Source organism: Cygnus atratus, chromosome Z (assembly GCF_013377495.2).
Source record: "Cygnus atratus isolate AKBS03 ecotype Queensland, Australia chromosome Z, CAtr_DNAZoo_HiC_assembly, whole genome shotgun sequence".
Lineage (NCBI taxonomy): Eukaryota > Metazoa > Chordata > Aves > Anseriformes > Anatidae > Cygnus > Cygnus atratus.
This window is the reverse complement of record NC_066396.1, coordinates 37838747-37860465: the sequence shown is the minus strand read 5'-3', so window position 1 is coordinate 37860465 and position 21719 is coordinate 37838747. Positions and strand designations below refer to the sequence as shown.

The 21719-nt window shown below is 41.9% G+C and overlaps 1 protein-coding gene across 1 annotated transcript in view; it reads right to left on the bottom strand.

Annotated features, from left to right (window-relative positions):
• The window catches only part of TRPM6 (transient receptor potential cation channel subfamily M member 6), a 71469-nt gene extending 65031 nt beyond the window's left edge, over positions 1-6438 (bottom strand). The window contains exons 1-2 of the mRNA XM_035558518.1: positions 6338-6438; positions 5314-5352 (exon numbers count right to left, since the gene is read on the bottom strand). Coding sequence (XP_035414411.1) covers positions 5314-5352; positions 6338-6438 — 140 coding nt within the window. The remainder of the gene's footprint in view (positions 1-5313; positions 5353-6337) is intronic.
• Positions 6439-21719: the final 15281 nt, after the last annotated feature.

Here is a 21719-nt window from a genome sequence, read left to right as displayed (position 1 = left end):
CAGAGCAATGTAGCTGCAAAGCCAGATAACACAAGCAAAACAGCCTTGGATAACATCTGCCTGCAAAGGACATGAGGGCAATGACTATACTTGTTTATGGCTCTGCCAATGCACCTCAAAGGAAGGACCAGAAAAAAGAAATAGCTTTGATTTTATTATGGGTCTTCAGAGGGCATATTTCCTTACAGGTGAGGTATTAGCCTTCTTGCTCCATTTTTTTTCTCATACTTTTGCTCTTCTGGGGACTCCAGGGTATGAGACAGTATGATGTCCACAAAAAAAGAGATCTCCAGAGGAAAAATGAGTAACAGTGTCCTTACTCATTTTGGTCCTGAAAATATCTTGTTGTCACCATTCTGCTCCTGGAGTGGTCTCACCATAACAAACCCATTTATGCAGGAGTCATTCTGGAAGACAGTGAGCCAATAGCAGTCCCAACTAAATACTACATCAACTTTAATTACTTACTATACCACATTACACAGTCCAACCCAGCACAGGCCAGTGCTTGGAAGAACAGCATTGAAAAGCAATCAGACTCATTATCAGTGCATTAAATTTTCTAAAATCTGAATTAATTTCAGTCTACAGAGTAAACCATCATCAAATATGAGCACAGAATGACTATCTAATGTTACTGCTCCATACAGGGTAACATCAGCAGTACTTTCTAGAACAGCAAGAGCCAGAGCAACCTTCCTTTTTAAAGCAGAGATCCTATAGAAAGCAACCAACTATCTGGCATGACAAATCAGTGCAGTAACCTTGAAACTGAGAGGCCCAATGAACATTTAACAGCTTTAGTAATTAACAGCATTAGCTCTGCATACTTAATGCTTGGATGCAAATACACCCACAGGTGAACTGCACTCAGAACAGTTCAGCTACGCTCAGCAGACAGTGAAAGAATTGCACGTGGACCTAACACGTGCAACATAGGGTACATACACCTGCTTTTACCTCAGTGATTACCATAATAAGAGGTATGAACTCAAAGGGTCTTGTATTTCCCAAGCAGCTCATGCTCTGCCACATCCTGGCATGCTCAGGTTCTTCAGCCAACTAGCAGTAACAGACCAGGTGCTAAGGCCTTTCTGATGTGAGAGTTCAAATGGCAAGACCAAGAGGCTCTCAGAAAGGGTGAGGAAACCAAAGCACGACATCACACACATTTGTTTTGTTTTGCTTTTCTGTAAACTTTTGTGCTGTGTGCATAGCTACAGGGCTCAAGGAGGACAGGAGCTCACAGCCAGGGTTGGTGGTTAAGCCAGGGATTGCTTGGGAGCTCTGGAGCCACATACCCTGGGACCCATTAGGCTGCACCCCAGGGTGCTGATGGAGAGCAGCCATACAAGGGCATTAGCCAGCTCCATCAGCTCTGAAAGGACCATGGAGATCAGCTGGAGAGAGGCAAATGCCACACCTGCCTTCAAAAATGGGGAAAACCCAACCTGAGGAACTGCAGGCCTGCTGGCCTCCCTTCAGTCCTGGGTGAGATCATGGAGCGAGTCCTCCTGGAGCCCATGTCTGGGCACATGAGGGAGAAGGCAGTGACCAGGAGCAGTCAGCGAGAGCTCACCAAGGATAAATCATGCCTGTCCCACCTGACTGCCCTCCGTGGGTTAAACCCTGGGGATGAAAGGAGAGCCGGGGATGCCGTTTACACCACTCCAGCTGGGCACCAGGCACAGCTCCCCAGTACCTTGTGTCTGGGCTGGGATGCTGCAGTCCAGGGGAAGGACACCCACAAACAGGCAGGAGGGGAGGGGAGGGGAGGCACCAAGGCAGTGGTGCTGGAGGCCTTGCCCTGTGAGGCGAGGCTGTGGAGCAGGGCCGGTTCAGCCGGGAAAAGGGGCAGCTGCGGGGGCTCCCAGCAGCAGCCCCGGCACTTTCAGGTGGGGATGGAGGAGACGCGGCCGGGCTCTGCCCAGCGGTGCCTGGTGGGAGGGCGGGAGGCAGGGCACAGTCTGAGGCACGAGGGGCTCAGGATGGAGACAAGGAAAAGCCTTTTCCCCACCAGGACAGCCCGGCCGTGGAGCCAAGGCCCAGGGAGGTCGGGACTCTGAACCCTGGGTATTCACACCCCTGGGAGAAGCCCTGAGCAGCCCAGGCTGAGCCCAGGCTGAGCCTGCTCTGGGCTGGGGACCTCCTTAAGGCCCTGCCAGCCTGCATTTTTCTATGATACTGTGAATATGTCGCAAGCATAGTTTCAAAGTGTCAGCAATGACTCTACTGTCTTTGCCCAAAAGGCTTACCAAGCTATGAGCGAAGAAGGGAACAACGTCAGTAACACAAAAGCACACCCCTGGAAAATCACACTTAAAACAAAAAGGAGAAACCTGGAGGATTATTGCTGAAGTAACTGCAGTAACTACATTACAAAGTCCAGTGTCCTTGCAGGCAGCACTTCAGTGCCCAAAAATTCACAGAATCATAGAATGGTTTGGGTTGGAAGGGAAGTTAAAGATCACCCAGTTCCAAACCCCCACCATCAGCAGGGATGCCTCCCACTAGACCAGGTTGTCCAAAGCCCCATCCAATCCGGCCTTGAACACTTCCAGGAATGGGGCATCTACAACCTCTCTAGGAAACCTGTTCCAGTGCCTAACCAACCTCATCATTAAAAATTTCTTCCTTATATCTAATCTAGTATCTACCCTCTTTCAGCTTAAAACCATTACCCCTTGTCCTGTCATTACACTCCCTGATAAGGAGATTTCCATCTTTCATGTGGGTCCCCTTTAAATACTGTAAGGCCTCTGTAAGGTCTCCGCAGAGCCTTCTCTTCTATAGATTAGACTACCCCAACTCTCTCAGCCTCTCTTCATAGTAGAGGTGCTCCAGCCCTCTGATCATCTTCGTGGCACTCCTCTGGACCCGCTCCAGCAGTTCCCTAGCTTTCTGTGGGTCCCAGAGCTGAACACAGTATGCCAGGTGGAGTTTCATGAGAGAGGAGTACAGAGGGGAGAATCACCTCCTTGGACCTGCTGCCCATGCTTCTTTTGATACAGCCCTAAATGTGTGTAAATGGTCAAACATAGAGACAATTTATGAGAGCACCTCAGATATGTAAGGATTCAGAAGTATGGCACCATGCTGCTGAATATTCACATAGTGAGACTGGTCTAGGTGCTTTCTGGTATGTATTTGTTAGCATTGCACTGAAGGGGCCATTTCAACACACCAGGGAAGAATGGACAAACAAGTGTGCTAGTGAGTTTATCAAATGTCATTAGCAACTACTTCATGGAATTATTCTACTTAGTATTAGCAAATAGTTGTGTAACTCAATCATAAATCGCAAACCTTGGAAGTTCTCTACAAATAAGAAATCATTAAGAGATTTCAATTGCCTGTGATATTGGGTCAAATTATAATAGGCAATAAGTACACTCACATCAATTTTGGACTGAGTAGAAAATCACAGATCTCAAGAGGCCTAAACCTGACTTCACTGCTGACCTAATAAATACAATATAAACAGTTATAACACTAAGGTGAAAATGATTTCCTCTTGTTAAGAACAGAAAAATTCTTCTCAAATAAAGCTCTGAGTGCATCATAAGATACGCAAGTAGAAAAGAAGAGTTAACATTTGGGGAAATGTACTTGCATGACTGAATGGCTGACTGAAATGAACATCAGACACCGACACACATTCTGCATGTATAGGGAGAGGGACATACAGGATCCATGGGAAAATACTCAACAAAATAGTAAAAGAAACAACTACAAGATGAAAAGTAAAAATCCAAAGGTATGGGATCTCTTTACAGAGAAAAGTGAAAGAGAAAAAATAAACCCATCCCGTTTTCCATTTTCTCTTCCTCCTTCTCCTACCATAATATTAGCATTCATGCAACTAAATAATGGTTCATTAGGTGGCTGATTTGGTGGAAAGCTATTTTTTTTTCCTCTAGGTTAATTTTCATACTAATGAGCTTCCAAGAACAACTAACAATGTGGTCACACTATGAGCACGGTGAGAGAGGTGGCACAGAACTACAGAACTGCTGTGGTCCTGATTTAGACTGGATTAAACCATGAGATTAAACCATGAAATTATACACTAAGTACTCCTTTACTTAGCTCACCTGGCGCCAAAGGAATAACCATCTTGGAAGTGCAAGTTAACTTCAGCTTTCTTTCTACTTCTAGAACATTTGCAAAAAAATCTTTGGATCTCCTTTCTTCTGCTCTAAAGCAAAATATGCATACAACCATTCTTCATGGACAGATACCAGATAGAGGGAGTTGACCCTTTCTGAACTAATGCTGCACAGAATGTTTGCTTTACTTACAAATCCATTTGCAGTCATATGATTTACAGCAGTATTTTATTTGCTTTTTGGAAAATGTGATTCTTGTTTCATATAAGACTTAGAAGTAAAACAAAGGAATAGAATAGAATAGAATAGAATAGAATAGAACAGAACAGAACAGATCAGATCAGAACAGATCAGATCAGAACAGAACAGTTGGAAGGGACCTTCAGAGATCATCTTGTCCAACTGCAAAATGTGAAACATTTCATCAAAAAGCAAATAGTCAAGCTCACGCAGATGACAGAATCATTTTGCATCAGCTTACTAGTTGTTAGTTATTGGAAACATTGTTTTCTGTTGCTTCAGCTTTCAGAAGCCTTTAGTGCAAAATTAATAACGAGGAAAGATTAAATGTTCATTCAAAAAACTTCTAGTTTATAACCATAAACAATACTAAAAGCAGTTTGGGAACAGTAGCTGAACTAAAAATGTTGGATTGAAAACAACTAGTTAATACAAGCCACAAATACTAGCTGTCTGAAAAATCAACACATCAGTTAAAACCACCAAAATGATGTGATTTTTGTTACTTGCTGAAGGCAGGGACTTAGAATGCCCGGTGCAGAGCAGATGAAAACCTATCATCAGGGATGTTTCTTCTCCCTTTATTTTGTTTCTGCTCTTTCCCTCATTCTTAATGTTTTCCATTGCTTTCCTCTCTCTCTCCTTTGTATCATCCAGGATATAGCTGGAATTGTTTCCCATGTTAACATCACATTTCTGTCTTTCATTCATCAAGAGAAGATTAAGACAAACTCACACACAGAAATTATTTAGACAAAATTTTCTACTGGGAGTAAGTTAAAGTTTACCCTACAATTATTTTATGTAGGTTTATGGTAATATGTCTCCACCAGGTCCACAGAAATTCTTTTCTGACATTGTAAGAGGAGGATATTTTTGCTGTCGTTTCTTCCTAGACTAGGAATATCCATTGCTGGTTTTATGTCATTAGAAAAATCATAGATACATATTTATGCATTCTTACCTGATTAAATTCTGGCACACCTGGCATCCTGCCGGACATCTGTGATAAAGATGGATAATTAAAACATGCATGTATAAAAGAAAACATCTGTAACGGTATTCATAAAATATCAATTCACATGTAATAAAACTCTTATTAACAGAATTAAAGGTTGTGTTCTTCTGCATTCACCCTTGGAAGAACTACTGGGTAACTTCACTGATTTGTTTGGGGTTTTACATCTCAGAATATACATTATATCTGCGTTTCATAGATGAGTCTTCCTTCTCATCTACTCTACACAATCCATGTGTTCAGAACAATACTATCCAAATTACAAGTTTACACCCTCAAAATGTGTTTTCACTGAGTATATTTAGGCAACACCATCCACTAGATACAGAGTTTGGAATGCCAAATCATGTTTTTCTTCTCAGTTCCTAAAGAATAGCTTGAGGATTTCATCTTTTCTTTACTCTTTTCACGCTCTATGCCAGCCTGAGCAGAAACCTGTGTCTCTGAACTTTGATAAACAGCTGACATTATTTTGAGGAAGGGAGAAAACTGTAGAACAGGATTAAGAATTCCTGCGCAGCAGTAGTGCAATATTAGAAGCATGACACTTTTTTCTCTTTCAGTTGGACGCCATACCACAGTTTTGGTTACTGGACTGAGAGCAAGGCGCCTAGGAAGGAAAGGAAGGTCAATTGTTCACAATTTCTAATCCAAACAAACAGTACTGTAGAAACACAGAATAGTTTGGGATGGAAGGGACTTTAAAGATCACCTAGTTCCAACCCACCTGCCATGGCAGGGACACCTCCCACTACACCAGGTTGCTCAAACCCCATGCAACACTCCCAGGGATGGGGCAAACAACATCATTTAAAATGAACTGCTGAGATGTACTTAAAAATGGAGCAATCGCCAATGCAGCATTGCAAAACTGCAAAGAACTGCATCTAAACTTCACAAAACACCCAGAAAAGTGTATTCTGATTCTTTCTAAACGTTAACAGAAAGAAAATGAAATTAATTGTGTTACCTGTGAGGATCTTTTAAATTGGGAATTATGTTTGCACATTCTCTTTTACTGAAGACTTCTTCAATCCAAGATTTGGGGGACTGAAAAGACATTGCAAACATAATTGTATTCCTTAACTTCAGAACACAGTGCCAAAAAATGCTTTACAAAGTCTACATTGCTGTATATACATAATACTGAATGATTCCTATCACAGTGTTAGATGGTAACAAATTCTAGGAGATTAACCTACAGCTCTCAATGGTCCTAGCCCTTCACTCCCAAGTTTTACAGAGCTCCATGGAAAGATGAACTATAAAATGTATTCCCACCCCTCAGTAATAAACATGAGAATGATTTAGAGTATCACATACATGTAACAGAGGAAGTGGCAAGGATAAATTAGGACTGTTTAAAGGACTGCACATTACTTCTGACTAGCAAGAAGACTATTAAGTGACAATTTTACTAAACCTGAAAATGTGCAAAAATGCAGTATTTTCTTTTTGCCTGAAAGTGATTGTTGACTCCTTCTTATTATTATCAGAGTTCAGAATTGATGCATCCTGGTTACATGTTTACTGAAGTAGGACTATAGTGAAACACAAAAGACAAGGACCAAAGACTGGACCTACTGCTTACAGTGGTATTAGGTGGGGTTTCTCCACAGGGACGCTGCCTCAATGAAGGCTGTTGCAGTTGAATTAACTGAACAGTCACTGTGGTATAGCAATTTTTTTTTCAAAGAATTTCACTGGGAGTGAGATGATCTTTCAAGGTTCCCTTCCAATCCCTAACATTCTGTGATTCTGTGAACATCTTTCTATTCTGGCCTGCCAGAATCAAAATCCCTGAAAACAATGACTGGTTTCTGGATGTTGAACTTTGAAATCTCCAGGACTGAATTTAGTAAATACTAAAACAAAAGGAAGTTTTTTTGCAGCTAAATGGAACTGCCACCATAATAAAACATGCAATGGACAGATATTTTATCCTTAAAAGTAAATACAATTATACTGATTATTATTGCCTTGTTTCTCATGTTTGTATTACTCTTTGTCTATGTATTGTCTATCTTCTACTTACATGGTAAGCCCTCTAGGACAGGGCACAATAAGGTCCTGGTTTATGATTAGGCTTACAAGGCAAACAGGAATCAAATTATAAACGTTGACTCCTTATTCACTTTTGATGCTTACAATTGATTATTCCTATGCAATATGTCTACCTAGCAAAAATATTTATGGTAAGTGCTTGTCTCCATACTTGTTTGTAAAATGTCTCCTTCATACAATGAATTAGAAAAGAATTCAATTCATGAGAATGGCTGTAATTCAAATGATTAAGAGCAGTGCTAGGAGCGTTTTTATGGTTGGAGTTCAGCAATAATTCTTATAAAAGGGAATATTTCTCTTTTATCTCCTGAATGGAATTATGATCCCTAATAAAATGGGCCTGTTTGGGTATTTTTACTTTAGCTTCACATCCCTAAATGCCCCTGCATAATCTCACAGCTAATCACTTGGTTATAGAACGCCAAGAGCTACCTGGGTGAAATATCAGCTTGTCAGCAGGTTCAGATCCAGCTCCCATCAAGACTAATGGGAGTCCTTTCTTTGATTTTAATGTAGTCTGAATCAGGACCCCACTGACAAAGATGAAAGAGTTTATTAAAAAGCAGTTTGCTGGTATTGATGTGCATGTGTATTCTTCTGGGAGTAACTAATTGAATTGTGTCTGGTCGAGCTTAGAATGAAGAAGTAACAGCGTGGAAGATCCTCAGGGCTGGACAGAGCATGGGCATGCAGGAAAATTAATTATCCTAGAAAGACGCCTACTGAAGACAAGGCACAAAAATTAAATCCGAGGAAAAAAGTAGAAGCAGCAAAGCAAATTTCATTGTTTGAGGGCAGATACACACTGCTCTCAAAAACCCTTCAACAGTAGTCTTGTTAGTAATTAGAATTGTTTCACGCTTCCCAAGCCACTTTATTCTAGTTGTTTGAGCTATCAAGCAAAACAGTGAAATGTTTCTAACGTTACAATACCCTGAGACTCTGATTTTTCTGAGATCCATTACTATTTCAAGTAATGCTTTTCAAGCAAAAATGGGGAACAAAAAATCTTTCTGTTCTATGGGACGCTTTGGATAAGAATGAGTTTGACTGAAGTTTTCATTAATGTGAGTGGGTGTAACGGACAAGCCTCGCAGCACTTGCTGGGGAAACGTGCTCAGCCTTGTGTGAGAACAAAAACAACCATACTGCTTGCTGTCACTTTGATTAGTAACAACACCAGTAGTTGAAATACTTTTGAACAAGTTGCTGGCATCACACAGCCTCAGCACACAACCTCCCTCCAGCTATTTTATCTCCAGTATGACATATTTTGAAGATCAAGTGTTATCTGGGTATTTTTCCAGGTGTGAAGGCCAGCACTGGAGAATACAGACCAGTGTAAAAGGAGGGCATTGCATCAACCTATGCACCAACAGCAAAACATGCAGCCAAATGAGCAAGGCTCTGGTGCTCAGGTAATCTGCACGTGAAAACACTTGAAAAAGTGTGTCTTAAGTTTTTATCTCCAAAATTCACTGTTACGATGGTACAAGTTACAACACAAATCAGTAATTTTAAAGTGGGTAGAGGTCATCTGGTATACTACAACTTTTTGGTGTGGCTATTTCAAAACAAAATATAATTTATAGTCTGCAAGGATAGCAAGACACTGTGTTAAACTGAAATTACAGTATCTAATAGGGGAGATGTATAGGCTTCTTTACCATTAGCTTTTTGAACATCTAAGCTGTCTCCTAAAGTAACATACTTTCCTTTAAACAATTTTTATTTTTATTTTTTTTAGATTCTGTCTGGCAGGTGCTTAGGGGATTAAGACAAAAGTAATAATGCTCAAAATTCTGGATGCTTTGTGCAACGTTTTACAATTTGATCCAGAACCACCTGTTTTCATAGGCAACTGAGGCAGTAAGGGCAGTGACCAACACATCCCGCAGCTGATCAGGCTACTTGAATCCCAGTGGGTCAGGCTTAAGGTCTAGTAAAGCCAATGGAAAAACGCTATTGACTCCAGTGAGCTTTGGATCACATGCCGTGCCTCTAATCTTGCTCCTATAGAGATCATTGACAAAATTCCCATTTATTTCAAATGAACAAGGTCACAATGAACTTAATTTGACCTTTGAATCTTAATGCACCAAAGCTGTTACCTCACTCAAGTGGCTCAGAGATCCTCCTAGCATAACACTCATCTCAGATAACTCCACTTCAGGATTCTCAGCCTTAAAGAACTTCTCAGTAAATAGGGCTAGAAACAACATTTCAAACTAAAATTGATAGAATAGTGGTAATTTTCACCCCACTCTGCAAAGAAATAGATTATCATTCCATACTGATATTTCAACATTAATTTTTCTTTACACAGAGTTTGAAAAAGTGTTGGCTATGCTGTGCTGTCTCACCTCCTTGCTTCTTGTACTTTTTAAATTTAAAAAAGCAATACCTGGACAGAATATTGTATCTGCATATAATCCTGATGAAACCTGACTAAACATCTGTAACTTTAATATTTGTTTTCATATGTAATGATAAACAAGTAAATATAGCAAAAAACAGTTTGCAAACTCTCCATCATTTTTGTCTTTAATGAACTTGCTGAACAGATGGTTTTATTTAAAAGTATAACAAATTAAAATTGCAATCAATCATAGGAAAAAATAAAATAGAAGTTCATCTGTACTACTGTCTTTCATCTTGTGAAGCATAAGTTTCAAAACTGAAACACCATGATATACAACACATTTAGTGTTACTTTTATATAAAATGAAGGTGAAATCTTCCCTTCCTATGTATAATTTATACCATAACAATAACATCCATTTCTTAATCTAAGGCTTTAATAAGGTTTCTAAACTAATAATGTAATTGGGAAAAGGGTTTTAAAACTTCATGTTCTTTACAGTCATTTGTGACATCAGCATTGGGCAAGTAAGAAAGGGAATAGGAGACTTCTCAACTGCTGTTTGTCAGATTTTGGTTCCTAGCTTTCTGAAAGACCTCTGTATATATACATGTAAATATACACAGACCTCTGTCTACATAAATAATAATAATAATAAAAAAGTATATTTATTTTGTAAAACTGTGACAAACATTTGCAAATTGTCATCATTTAATGTCATCAACAACATGTCATCATGTCATCATGTCATCAACAACAAATTAAAATTTCTTCCTTCACTACAACAATATATAGAAATGTCAGTCAGTATCAACATGTATCCTTTCTACCACCAAATCCTAAAGGAGACAAAAATACACCCATATGTTATTTCTGGCTGACAAATTTCTTTTCTGATATACTGAAGACCAAAAGACAAGTTTATACTGCAATTTCCCTTCCAGAAAGTCCCAAGACCTTTATTTGGGAGATTTGCCTTCTCATTTCTCACCAGTCAGAGGATTAGGATTGCTGCTTAGGCTTCCCTGCCACAGAAGAGGCTTTGCAGATTTCTAGCCTGATTTAGTCAATGGAGTAGGAAGAGTTTGGCACTGAAATTTAAGGCGCATGAGTAGTTTTTAGAAAACTGCTTTTAATCACTTCTCCAATATATTTAATGTCTGAGATTCTTACATAATATGGTATTAAAGGGATGCTGCCAGGTCAAATTTGGTTAAACAGAAGTAACATTTAAGAAATTAAGGTTTCCAGTAGTAAAGAAAGAGATCAAGAGTGTAAAATTCAGAGAAACACCCGTGCCACTTACTTATTTCAACCCCCTCTTGACAGGGAGTGAGAGCAGACAAAACCTAAAAGCCCAGACTGCTAAAAAGGCAAGCAGCCCTCCAAAGCCCAGCAGCACCACCCACAAGGTGCCACCAGAGCCAGGGCTGCAGTGCGGTGGGCTCAGCAACTCCTTGTGCACACAGGTTCACGCCTGGCGCTGACAGCCCCTGGCCCGACAGCATCACTGAGCAGGGGTGCAGCTTTGCTCTCTTCTCTCAGAGGAATACTGCAGTTCCCTTTCCTGCTGTCTTCTGCCCTTGTCCACCCTGACACCTCCTAAAGGGCTTGCCAGAATCAGAGCTTTTAGATGCACTGCACCAATTAAACAGCGATAAGCAGTGGCTAATGTGCATTTGTCCTGCTCTGGAATTAGCTTTCCTAAGCCAAGATCAGCAAGAAACATTCAGCCCCTTCAAGACCAGACAATAAGCACTGTTTCCTGGTTGAGTACCAAAGTCAGGAAAACTAGGTTACAATGCAAAAACTAAACAACAAATATTTTAGTACCATTAGTTGTACTAACGTCCCCTTAGGGTGAAAGGCACAGATACGCACATTTTCTACACAAACTGCATGCTGCTCCTGACATTGTCAAATTCCCTGCAAAAGGAAATTAAAAGGCACATATCTCTGTGTCAGAATAATTTCATCCGTTATCGAAATAAATTCTTCCACAAAACAGCTGCAACTGTCTATACTGTAGATGTAGACAGGAGAAGATAATGATAAATTATATAATGACTAGACATTTTAAATAATAGGCTAGTTCATTTAGGCAAAATCCATTTCTGTTGGAGACTAGTCAAAACAATCAAGTCACTTCCTAAACTGCAACAAATTAATACTGACAACAGAGAAAGCAATGATCTCTGATTCATGTCTTAGCCAAAACACTACTTCAAGAGATGAAATGTACTACCAAACACCATATACCTCTGCTCTGCACAGAATCCACTAAACACAACAACTTTTCTAATTAATAGAATCATAGAAATATAAAGGTTGGAAGAGACCTCCAAGATCATCTGGTCCAACCAGCCCCCTACCACCAATACCACCCACTAAACCATGTCCCTAAGCACCAGGTCCAACCTTTCCTTAATCACCCCCAGGGACAGTGACTCCACCACCTCCCTGGGCAACCCATTCCAATGCCTGACTGCTCTTTCTGAGAAGAAATGTCTCCTCATTTCCAACCTAAACCTGCCTTGGCACAACTTGAGGCCATTCCCTCTTGTCCCTCGTGTCCCTCATGTCTCAAGGGTTTGGGTATCCCTAAAGCTCTTAAATATTAGAGCCAGTATTTTTGCAAAGCTTAGCAGATTGGGCAGAATTTCAGCAAAACTGGATATAGCTACCCACCATATAATTCTGTTTCCAGTTTAGAAATGTTTTGTTATCCTGACAATGATGAGTTGAAAGCAAATACTTATTTAATTGCAACAGATAAACCTGGGACTAGTAGCTTTGCCCCAGGACTCCAGTATACCTACACAATACCTGTAAAGAACTTTTACTACTCATGTCAAGAATTAGAAAGACCCAAAAGACCTAAAATTGATTTTCAGTGCCTGGGAAGGAGGGAGATGCCATTTTCAGGTGAAAGTTGTGAGAAATCAGCCTAAGGCAGCATGTGACCAACACTTATTCAAACACAAAGTGAGGGAGGGAAAGAAGAATTTCCCCTTAGCATAGCCACTACAAGAATCCAGCCTCAATGTTCAGCAGAGTATCCTAAAATATCTTAAACTCTTTTAAAAATTAACTAGACATGGAGCAAGTCACTTGCAAGAACACTAGGTACCTGAAATGTAGCCAGAGTTCTTGTAAGCTAACACTCAAGACTATTTCACAAGAGCTCAGCTTGTCAGCAATTTTATATCTTTTTAACCCTTTGCCCTGGGATCTTTTCCTGAGCTATAAAAGCTGAGGTGGACTTTCAGGTACCATCATTGTATGCCTAACAAATCCTACATGAAATATAGGACTTCAGCAATATTTCTGCACCCCATGGTGATTGCTAAATTGCTGCCAGCATGAAAGAGAGTTCCAACTTCAACATGCTGTCTTGCATAAGTTTTTCAGGGTAGCAACTTTCTTCTTCATTTTTCATTGCATGCATGCTTATGGTATGAAGTAATACAGCAACTGGTCATAACAAAGAACACCACTTTGGATTCATGTAGGGCAGAAATGTATTGTAAAATGACAGGGTTATATGCAATAAAACGCAAATGCAACATGAGGTTTCCAACAAACTCTCCGGTATTCTACAGTTTCACTGTGTTCAGGCTACACTGCAGCCTGGCTTGTAACACAGAAGCACTGTAGTTCTCCACAACTCTGCCACTGCAGTGCATCAGTCCATCTGTTACTAACTAGTACTTTTCGTTTTTCCAATTTTTCTTACCTACTACATTGACCAAGTATTCAGGACTGTAAATCTGTGGAATACTGCATTATAAGTAATTTAATTTGCAAGAAAACTTTCATCACTGCACTTCAAAAAGACTCACAGAAGTACTGTGCAAAAAAAATAAAATCACTTGAGTGCTTTTACTGCTCAACAGTTCACCTTGCCCAATTATAAAGGACAGCTACCAGTTAATCCCAAACCACTTCTGTAAGAAGACTCTATAGATTCCATAGCACAGATTTTTTTTTTTTCACTTTTTAAAAATAAAGTATCATTTCAGGCCACAGCAGAATCTCTGTGATTATTTCCTAGTAATTCATTCAACTATATTTGCTGTTAGCATATTCTTAAATCTCTCAAGATATCCACACACACACACAAAAAAAAAAAAAAAAAAAAAGAGGAGTCACCAGTGCTAGCAGGTGTAAATCACACAGACCCAAGTTTAGAGAGGAACAACAGAACTTGTTGAAAATCTTCAGTTATACTAAAGAAAAATTTTAGATGATTCTCCTTAGCACAAATGGAGCCTGTCAGCTTCTTAGAAACACGTAAATTCAGTCTGGAATGCATACTATGGCATTTACTTTTACATTTAATCAACTGCACATAAAAGCAAAGAATGCATGGCTAAGTGCTTTTCTGGATCAGGGCCTTACATTGAAGGCTCATAAAAATGTTTCCAAATTTTCATCCCAAACTTAGCCAACAAAAGAAAACCCCTTTGATTGTAATTAGCTTTCCAAACATTGCTTCTAATCTCAGAGTGGACCACACAAGACAACCAGAAGGACATTCTGATTGCAAATAGCAGTGGGGTCATGACAACAAAACACAGGAAATACTGAACAGAAAATGATCTCCTTGTTGCTGTCAAAGAAGTCCCAGCTTGACTCCTGGAACACAGAACTATCGCGCTGATGGAAAGCTGAGGCCACAGAATGAAATTAGCCTGTGCCAAATTAATTACCTCTTACTATTTAAGTTTATTAATTAATCAATTAAGCCTTTCTGCTGTCACCAAAGATGTAATGCTCCCCACTGGGTGCGGAGGCTCTGGGGGGACGCACGGTTTGCAGCTGGAGGCTCCGAGCAGACTCTCCTGTCCCGTCCCCCCCCACGGCCCACTGGCACCAGACTACAGGAAGGCCACAGAGGCAGGCACTCCCCGTAATGTTTCTGCCAACAACCCAGGCGTTTGCAAACAAGCTAAACACAGGAAATCTCAAATCACAATTCATCTTCCTCAGTGCTATCCTTGAAGCAGGCTCCAAACGCGTTGCTAAAAATCTTGTACAAGCATTACATATCTGCAAGTTACTTATAAACACGTGTTGTGGATGTGTTCCCCAACTGGGAATGACAAAAGCCTCTGTGACATGAAACGTAATTTGGCCTTTTATGCCTAAAATTGGCCAATCCAAAACCCACTACTCTAGAAGCGTGGTATGTTTTGAGAAACTTTGGATCCAGCTATGCTTCATAACTGTGACCCATACAGACAACAAAAACATCTGTGCTTGAAGCTGATGGCAGCTACTTTGCTAAACACTGACATCTAACACCACAAACATTAGAACACAGAATACTGTACATCACCCTCTTACAAAGCCAGTTCAATGAGCAGCCTAAAACATGGATTATTTAGCAAACTAGTCATACATTAAGATATGTAAAAAATATCTTCTAATTATTTTAATGGATGGAAAACGGTCTGAAATTGCAGAGTGAATTATGCAAGTCAAAAAACCTTTTGACAGAATGGAGAAGGAACCAGTAACAGAGTATTTGCAAATAGTTACAAATCTTAAAATGTAAGAATGATCCTACTTTACCATGTCTGTTTTGGAGTCAAAAGTTGCAGGGTTCCCACAAGGAACAGCCCTGCCTACCTCACTGGCAACATTTCTGAAGCCAGTAGTACTGGTATGACATTTTGGGACCACCAGAAGGCAATGCTTTTCCTTTGTTAACACCTGACGTTAGCAAAAGCAACTTGCTGTATTTGAAACTGGGTCTTACATACTGGGCAGTGAGGGATCACCCATGTCAGCCACCCAACCACTGTGCTTACCTGTGCATGCCTCCATCAAAGATCCAAAATTATACAGCACAAAGCTCTTCCCAGTTTAAACTATCTACAGCTTCACTTGCAGTAGATTATAACTCTTGTGGCTCATGTTGTTGTTATTTGTTGAAATTATAAAATCTATTCTACATACTTAAAACACTGAACACAGCTTAAGAGTAAATATGAGTCATTGATCTTTTGCCAAAGATTTCCTCTTGATAGCCATCAAACTTTACTTGTGTTTTGTGAATATTTTTAGTTTTTCCAGGAAAGATCACAGCACGTTCTACATTCAAGTAAAAATGTTCCTTTGTTCTAAAAACACTCCATGTTTGTCCAGAAATTTAGTCTCTGTGCCTTAAAGTCATACTGAAATGAATTTTATGCCTGCCTTTTAACAGAAGACTACCCCTTTCTCATTTCTCTTGTCTTTTGGATCAATAGTACAGGTTCTCCTTCACCAAGAGAAGGCAAAGAAGAAAAGTAAATTAGATCTGACACCTGCTTATAAATTTCTGAGCATGCTTTCATTTATTTGTATTTTCACAGCAGAAGAGCTAATATTAGCTAGGGAGGTGACTCTCTGAAGACAGGATATATCTAAACTACCTGAATTTACTGTTGAAAGGAAAGCAAATAAAGTTTGCAATGTTCAGCTGGGAGAAGCATGAAAAACCCCAAGAAGTGGCAGTTTCATAGCAATCTGTGTTAAACTGCAGTACTACAAAGTTTACAGGATGTGAATGACCTAGACAAGTGTCCCCTGGAGCCTCTTGGCTGTTTGCTGTCACTCCTGACACCCTTGTTCCTGTTGCTCCACTGCTTGTCTCACACCCTAATAAAATCTTTATGGGCTGGATTTGCATGCAGCAGACCTCATACATGCTGTGAGACAGGCAGGATTTTCACAGGACCGAAACCCCATTTTCCAAAGTGAGAGGGAGGGCAGCTCTGATGAGCTCTGAGGAGGATGAAGCCATGGTCCCACGTCTGCATCTCCAAGGTGGACAACGCTTGCTGCTCTCCCCGGCACTGCCCAATCTAGCACCTCCCAAATAAAAAACAAAAACACCTTTCTTTGTGGTGTCTTGCTTTTAAATATAAATCACTCCATTGTAAATATGAATATCTCCATGAAGGAAACCAGCCGTGGCCTGGGAGTAGCTGCACGTGACGGGCCGTGGGTACAGGAATGTCCTGCCCCTTTGCAACAAAGGCCACTCGAGCACACCCTCAGGCCCTTCACCGGGTCTGTCAAAACCTACCCTTCAGCCTCCTGTGCCAAGATACACTCTGCAACACCCACATTATCAGCTGTTCCTCGCACTGCAGGCTGCACAAGCAGCCAAAGGGCTTCTCCTTCCCTGGGCCTGGAGGGCGAGGAGCAGCTGTGGCTGCCGCTCACACCGGGCCCAGGGGACAGCACAGCAATGGCCCAAGCCATCACCAAAGCTCCTTGTCCCCACCACACCAGGCTGGGCTCCCCTGTGTCCCAGACGGTCTCTGCTCCCTCCCACCCTGCTCACCAAGCTGTGGGGCTGCATCCATGTGGGGTCAGCTCCGTGAGCTGCGCCAGCATGAGGGGAGGCAGCGGGGACAGCACCAGCACGCAGACGGCACGTGGTATGTGTCATAAGCACCAGGGACATACTAGTCTAAGTTCCTCTGCCCCTCTTTGGGTGTCAAGTCATGCCAGTAAAGTGTAAACAGATACAGTCGTTTATAGCAGTAGGGCTGGGATCAAACCAGGGACTGTCCCGTTCTAGCTGGGCTGGTAGGAAATTTACACCCACAGCCCAACCTGAGCAGCGTGCACTCATCCAACCGGTGCTAAAGTCACAGCAGGTGACAAACCCTTTACAGCAACAACCAAGTCTCCCATCACCTTTGCACTAGTAATCTCTAGCACTACATGGCAGCTAGGAAACCATATTTTTAATGGAAATGTGTTATTTTTTGACGCTGTGGAGCTGGCACCACAGCACAGCCACGGCCGTTCACACATTTCCAGACCATTGCACCTGGGACCATCAAGGGCTAGGCGATGAGTGCCAGCTAAGTGTGCATTCATCCTCAGCAATAATACAGAAGTGAGCTAAACTCCACCCTCATCACTGAGACTTACTAATTAGGAAAAAACGGAAGCACCCATTCTGGTAGCAACCCAAGGCCATTTGATTCGGTAACAGTGGTGTCAAGATGTCACGACAGCAGTGCATTTTAAAAAAACTTTTTTCCTGAATTGCTTCTATCAGTGTGCCTATCTTCTGTCCCCAGTCAAGAACAGCAAGTAATCCCAGAAACTATTTTTGTACGCCTCCTTCTGTGCCCACATGATGGACAGAGGGAATTGGACAACCCAGAAAACCATGTACCAGAATCAGCACTATGGGAGAGAGGCAAAGCAATGACAGCCATATGGAAATTATGAAGACAAAGGCTTAATCCTGCCTTCTGTGAGGCTCAAACACTTTACTTGGAGCTACGACCCTTTCAAGGGGTCTCTCTTCTTCCAGGACCAGCAGAAGAAGGTATGACCAGCTCTCAATAACTGAGTTAAAATGGTAGAGATAAGAACATACAAGAAAATAACTGGTAATTCACAGCATAGTGATCCAAGTGGATCTCAAGGGTTTATCTAGTCTGCACATTACACAGAAATATCTTTAAGTGTTACAAGAATCAGGGAAGCTTCACACAACAGTTGATAAAGCAGGTCCTCCTGAAAAACAGCTCTGAGAGAAAATGGAAAGTTTTTATCACGGCCCCCCCAGCTTCCCATTGTGCTGTCAACTGCCTGAAGTCTCAAATTCATTAAGGCAATTCTCCAAAAATTGGATTACCCAGCTGGGACCTACCACCTCCCTGGAGAGCAACCAAAAGCCTATGGGAGTCATGTGGGGGGGACCTACCTTTTCAACAGACAAGGTGTTGAGTGAAAAATGAATTTAAGGTTAACCAAGCCATGAAAAGGCAGGATGAGAGGACTCATTTAGGACAAAACATTGGGTCCTGCTCTGAGCACCCCATTCCTGGTTCTTCATGTGACACTCCAAAAGGCCCTGTTAGTAAGACTAGTCCTTCGTGATATTAGCTTAAGCATAAGTCAGGCACACAACTGCCCTGTCAAGACCAAGACCAAGAAAGATTTTAGGTGCCAGTATCCATATTTAAACTTAGCTAAAAGATCTTAGCTTATCTAGGTCCTGCTATAGTTTCAGTCTTTTCTTCCTCACATCATATGCTCATCTGACAAAATTCACCTCCAGAAGAGGTGGATTAATAAGTTTCTTGGAAAGAGTTGTCTGATATAAAATACTCATGATTTATATTTAACTATTTATACTAATGCAAGAAAATAGAAGTAACACGTGTATTTAGAAGATTTAACATTAATTTGCCTCTTTTTGTGTTATCACAGAGCTGACCAAACACAACCAAAAAAGTCACCTTTCTGCTTCTCTTCAAGTCGGTCTCAATTCAAGTCTCAAAAACTGTGCAGCCATAAATAAAAATTAACAGTGAGGCTCCTATTGCAAATTTCTTTGGGAACATAGTATGTGGAGCTGAGAATACCAATGAAGTTGAAGTACTTCATAACTGATTATCCTTGTACTTATCCCAGTACTTCTGCTTCATAACTGATCATCTCTGGACTCAAGTGTAGAAATAACTGTGTGTCAGTTTCTTCATGCATCCCCCCCAGAATATGTATAAAGCAAAAGAGTAGATTATCTCTCATTATTTAGCTTACTCTTTCCACTGCCTGTCAGGTGCTCCTGGTTCCTCATCTCTAGTATCAGAAAGATGCAGGAACAGTATTGCAGATAGTACCTTTTCCCCCTCTGCTTAAGATTTTCTTCCAGGGAAGTTTTCATTCCACTAAGGCAGATGTAACCAGGCTAGATCCACACTGATGGATGCTGCAGATGGGGTACAGCAGTACTCTTTGCCATCTTTTTTGCAACACCAGCCATGTTCAGAGTGGTGCTAATAGTGGTGAAGGGACCAACATTCTCTTCCTACAGCTGCAACCTTCCCCTGACAAGCTACCCTGCACCAAAACCCAGCTTTAAAAACAATATCATAAATCAAGGACGATTTTGGTCCCATGACCATGAAAATTTGTTTTCTGTTATTGCTAGGCATCTGCCACAGTGGTTACACATGTGCAAACAAGAACTCCTTGGGATGACAGAGGAGTGAGGCGTTGCAGCTGCCCAGTTCATCAGGTTCTCCACAAAGTGGCCACAATGTACCCAAAGCTCGATTGGTTCCAGTGGGACCTATGCTCCTACATACCTCTGAAAACAAGAAATTAGGTGCATAAATCACATGTTTTTGAAATGTCAGCTGTGACCCACCTATGAGCACTGCACAATTATGTGCATGCATGGACAGACAGATGCTTACCGAGACCTTGTTTTTCCCCATGAGCTGCAGAAATTTTAAACTCATCTACCTTCTGCTCTTCTAAAACTGCTATGTGACCTTTTAGATTCCACTTCAGTGTACACAAATGGGAAGGGTAAAAGAAGGTAACAATTATCTTCCTCAACATCTACTTGTCCCTACATTAAAAAAAAAAAATGTGAAGGTGGAGCTCAGAGAGGTATGTCTTCCTCCAGCATGGTTCTGCATGATTCTTATGTTTTCTTCCTGATACAGGTTACTTCCAGACAGCATATTTCAGCACATTCACTACAGGGTAATTTCTGTGCCTCTGACCTTTCAACAGCTGAGAAAGTTTCATCCTTTGTCCCTTATCAAGCCAAAAGACAATTAAGGAAACTTAAGTTCAAACATACTCTAACTTAGTTACTGCTTATCATGTTTTTTAATAACACTATATAAGCATGTCATTACTTTATATAAGGTTGTTATAGTATACTATAAACTTATCAAGGAAAAACCTGTAAACTGATTTCAAAACTACAGAGCATATTCTTTCATTAAAAATCTTTCATATATAATGATGCTTCCTTAAGCCCATTTTAGCCTCATACAAATATGAGCATATTCCTGTAGGTAACACTGGAATTCCCCTGGGTTTGGCTACCTGTGGGGTCCAACGTGCAGTCAATCTCTGAAAGTGGCCACTCCATTTAGGTATCAAAAAAGGAGTTTGTGATTTACCTTCAGGAGTTTACAACTTAAAACCCAAGTTCATTTGTTTCTTGGTGTGCCGGCAGATACTGTGTATTTTAAAAATAATATTTGTAAACTGGGATACACACAAAGAAAAGTCTACTGTAGACATATTTCTTGTATCAGCAAGTATATTAGAAATAGATGCTCTAGGTACTTGGTTACAGCATGATCTGAACAAAATACCATCCAGTTTCACCATTTTATCTATAGCTAACAGAGCCTTTTTAAAATCCCAAGATTTGAGTGATGTGTGTTTCAGAGGGGAGGGGAGGGGAGGGGAGGGGAGGGGAGGGGAGGGGAGGGGAGGGGAGGGAAGGGAAGGGAAGGGAAGGGAAGGGAAGGGAAGGGAAGGGAAGGGAAGGGAAGGGAAGGGAAGGGAAGGGAAGGGAAGGGAAGGGAAGGGAAGGGAAGGGAAGGGAAGGGAAGGGAAGGGAAGGGAAGGGAAGGGAAGGGAAGGGAAGGGAAGGGAAGGGAAGGGAAGGGAAGGGAAGGGAAGGGAAGGGAAGGGAAGGGAAGGGAAGGGAAGGGAAGGGAAGGGAAGGGAAGGGAAGGGAAGGGAAGGGATCTCCCGGCAGCATAACGGTGCAAAGAGCCCCAGCTTCAGCAGAGCCGGGGCCGTCTCCCCGAAGGCTCTGCAGTTGCGGTTGCAGGGAGAACCCCTGTGCCTGGGATGAGCCGGGGCAGCTCCCGCACCTGCGCCGGACCCGAGCGCGGAGCCGGCGGCGGAGCAGCGGTGCGCGGGGACAGCCGGGGGTCACGGGCACCTCTCGCTCAGCGCAGGGACCGCCGCGCCCCGGGGGCCGCCACCCCGCCGCCGGCTCGGCATGGGGCAGCGCGCCCCGGCCGGGCTGAGCACCAGGCGGCAGCGCTGCCTCGGCGCCCGGCCACCCGCCCCCGCCTCACCTCAGGCGGCGCGGGGGCCGCGGGTTCGCGGCTGCCCTCGGCCGGTCCGCGGCGGTGCG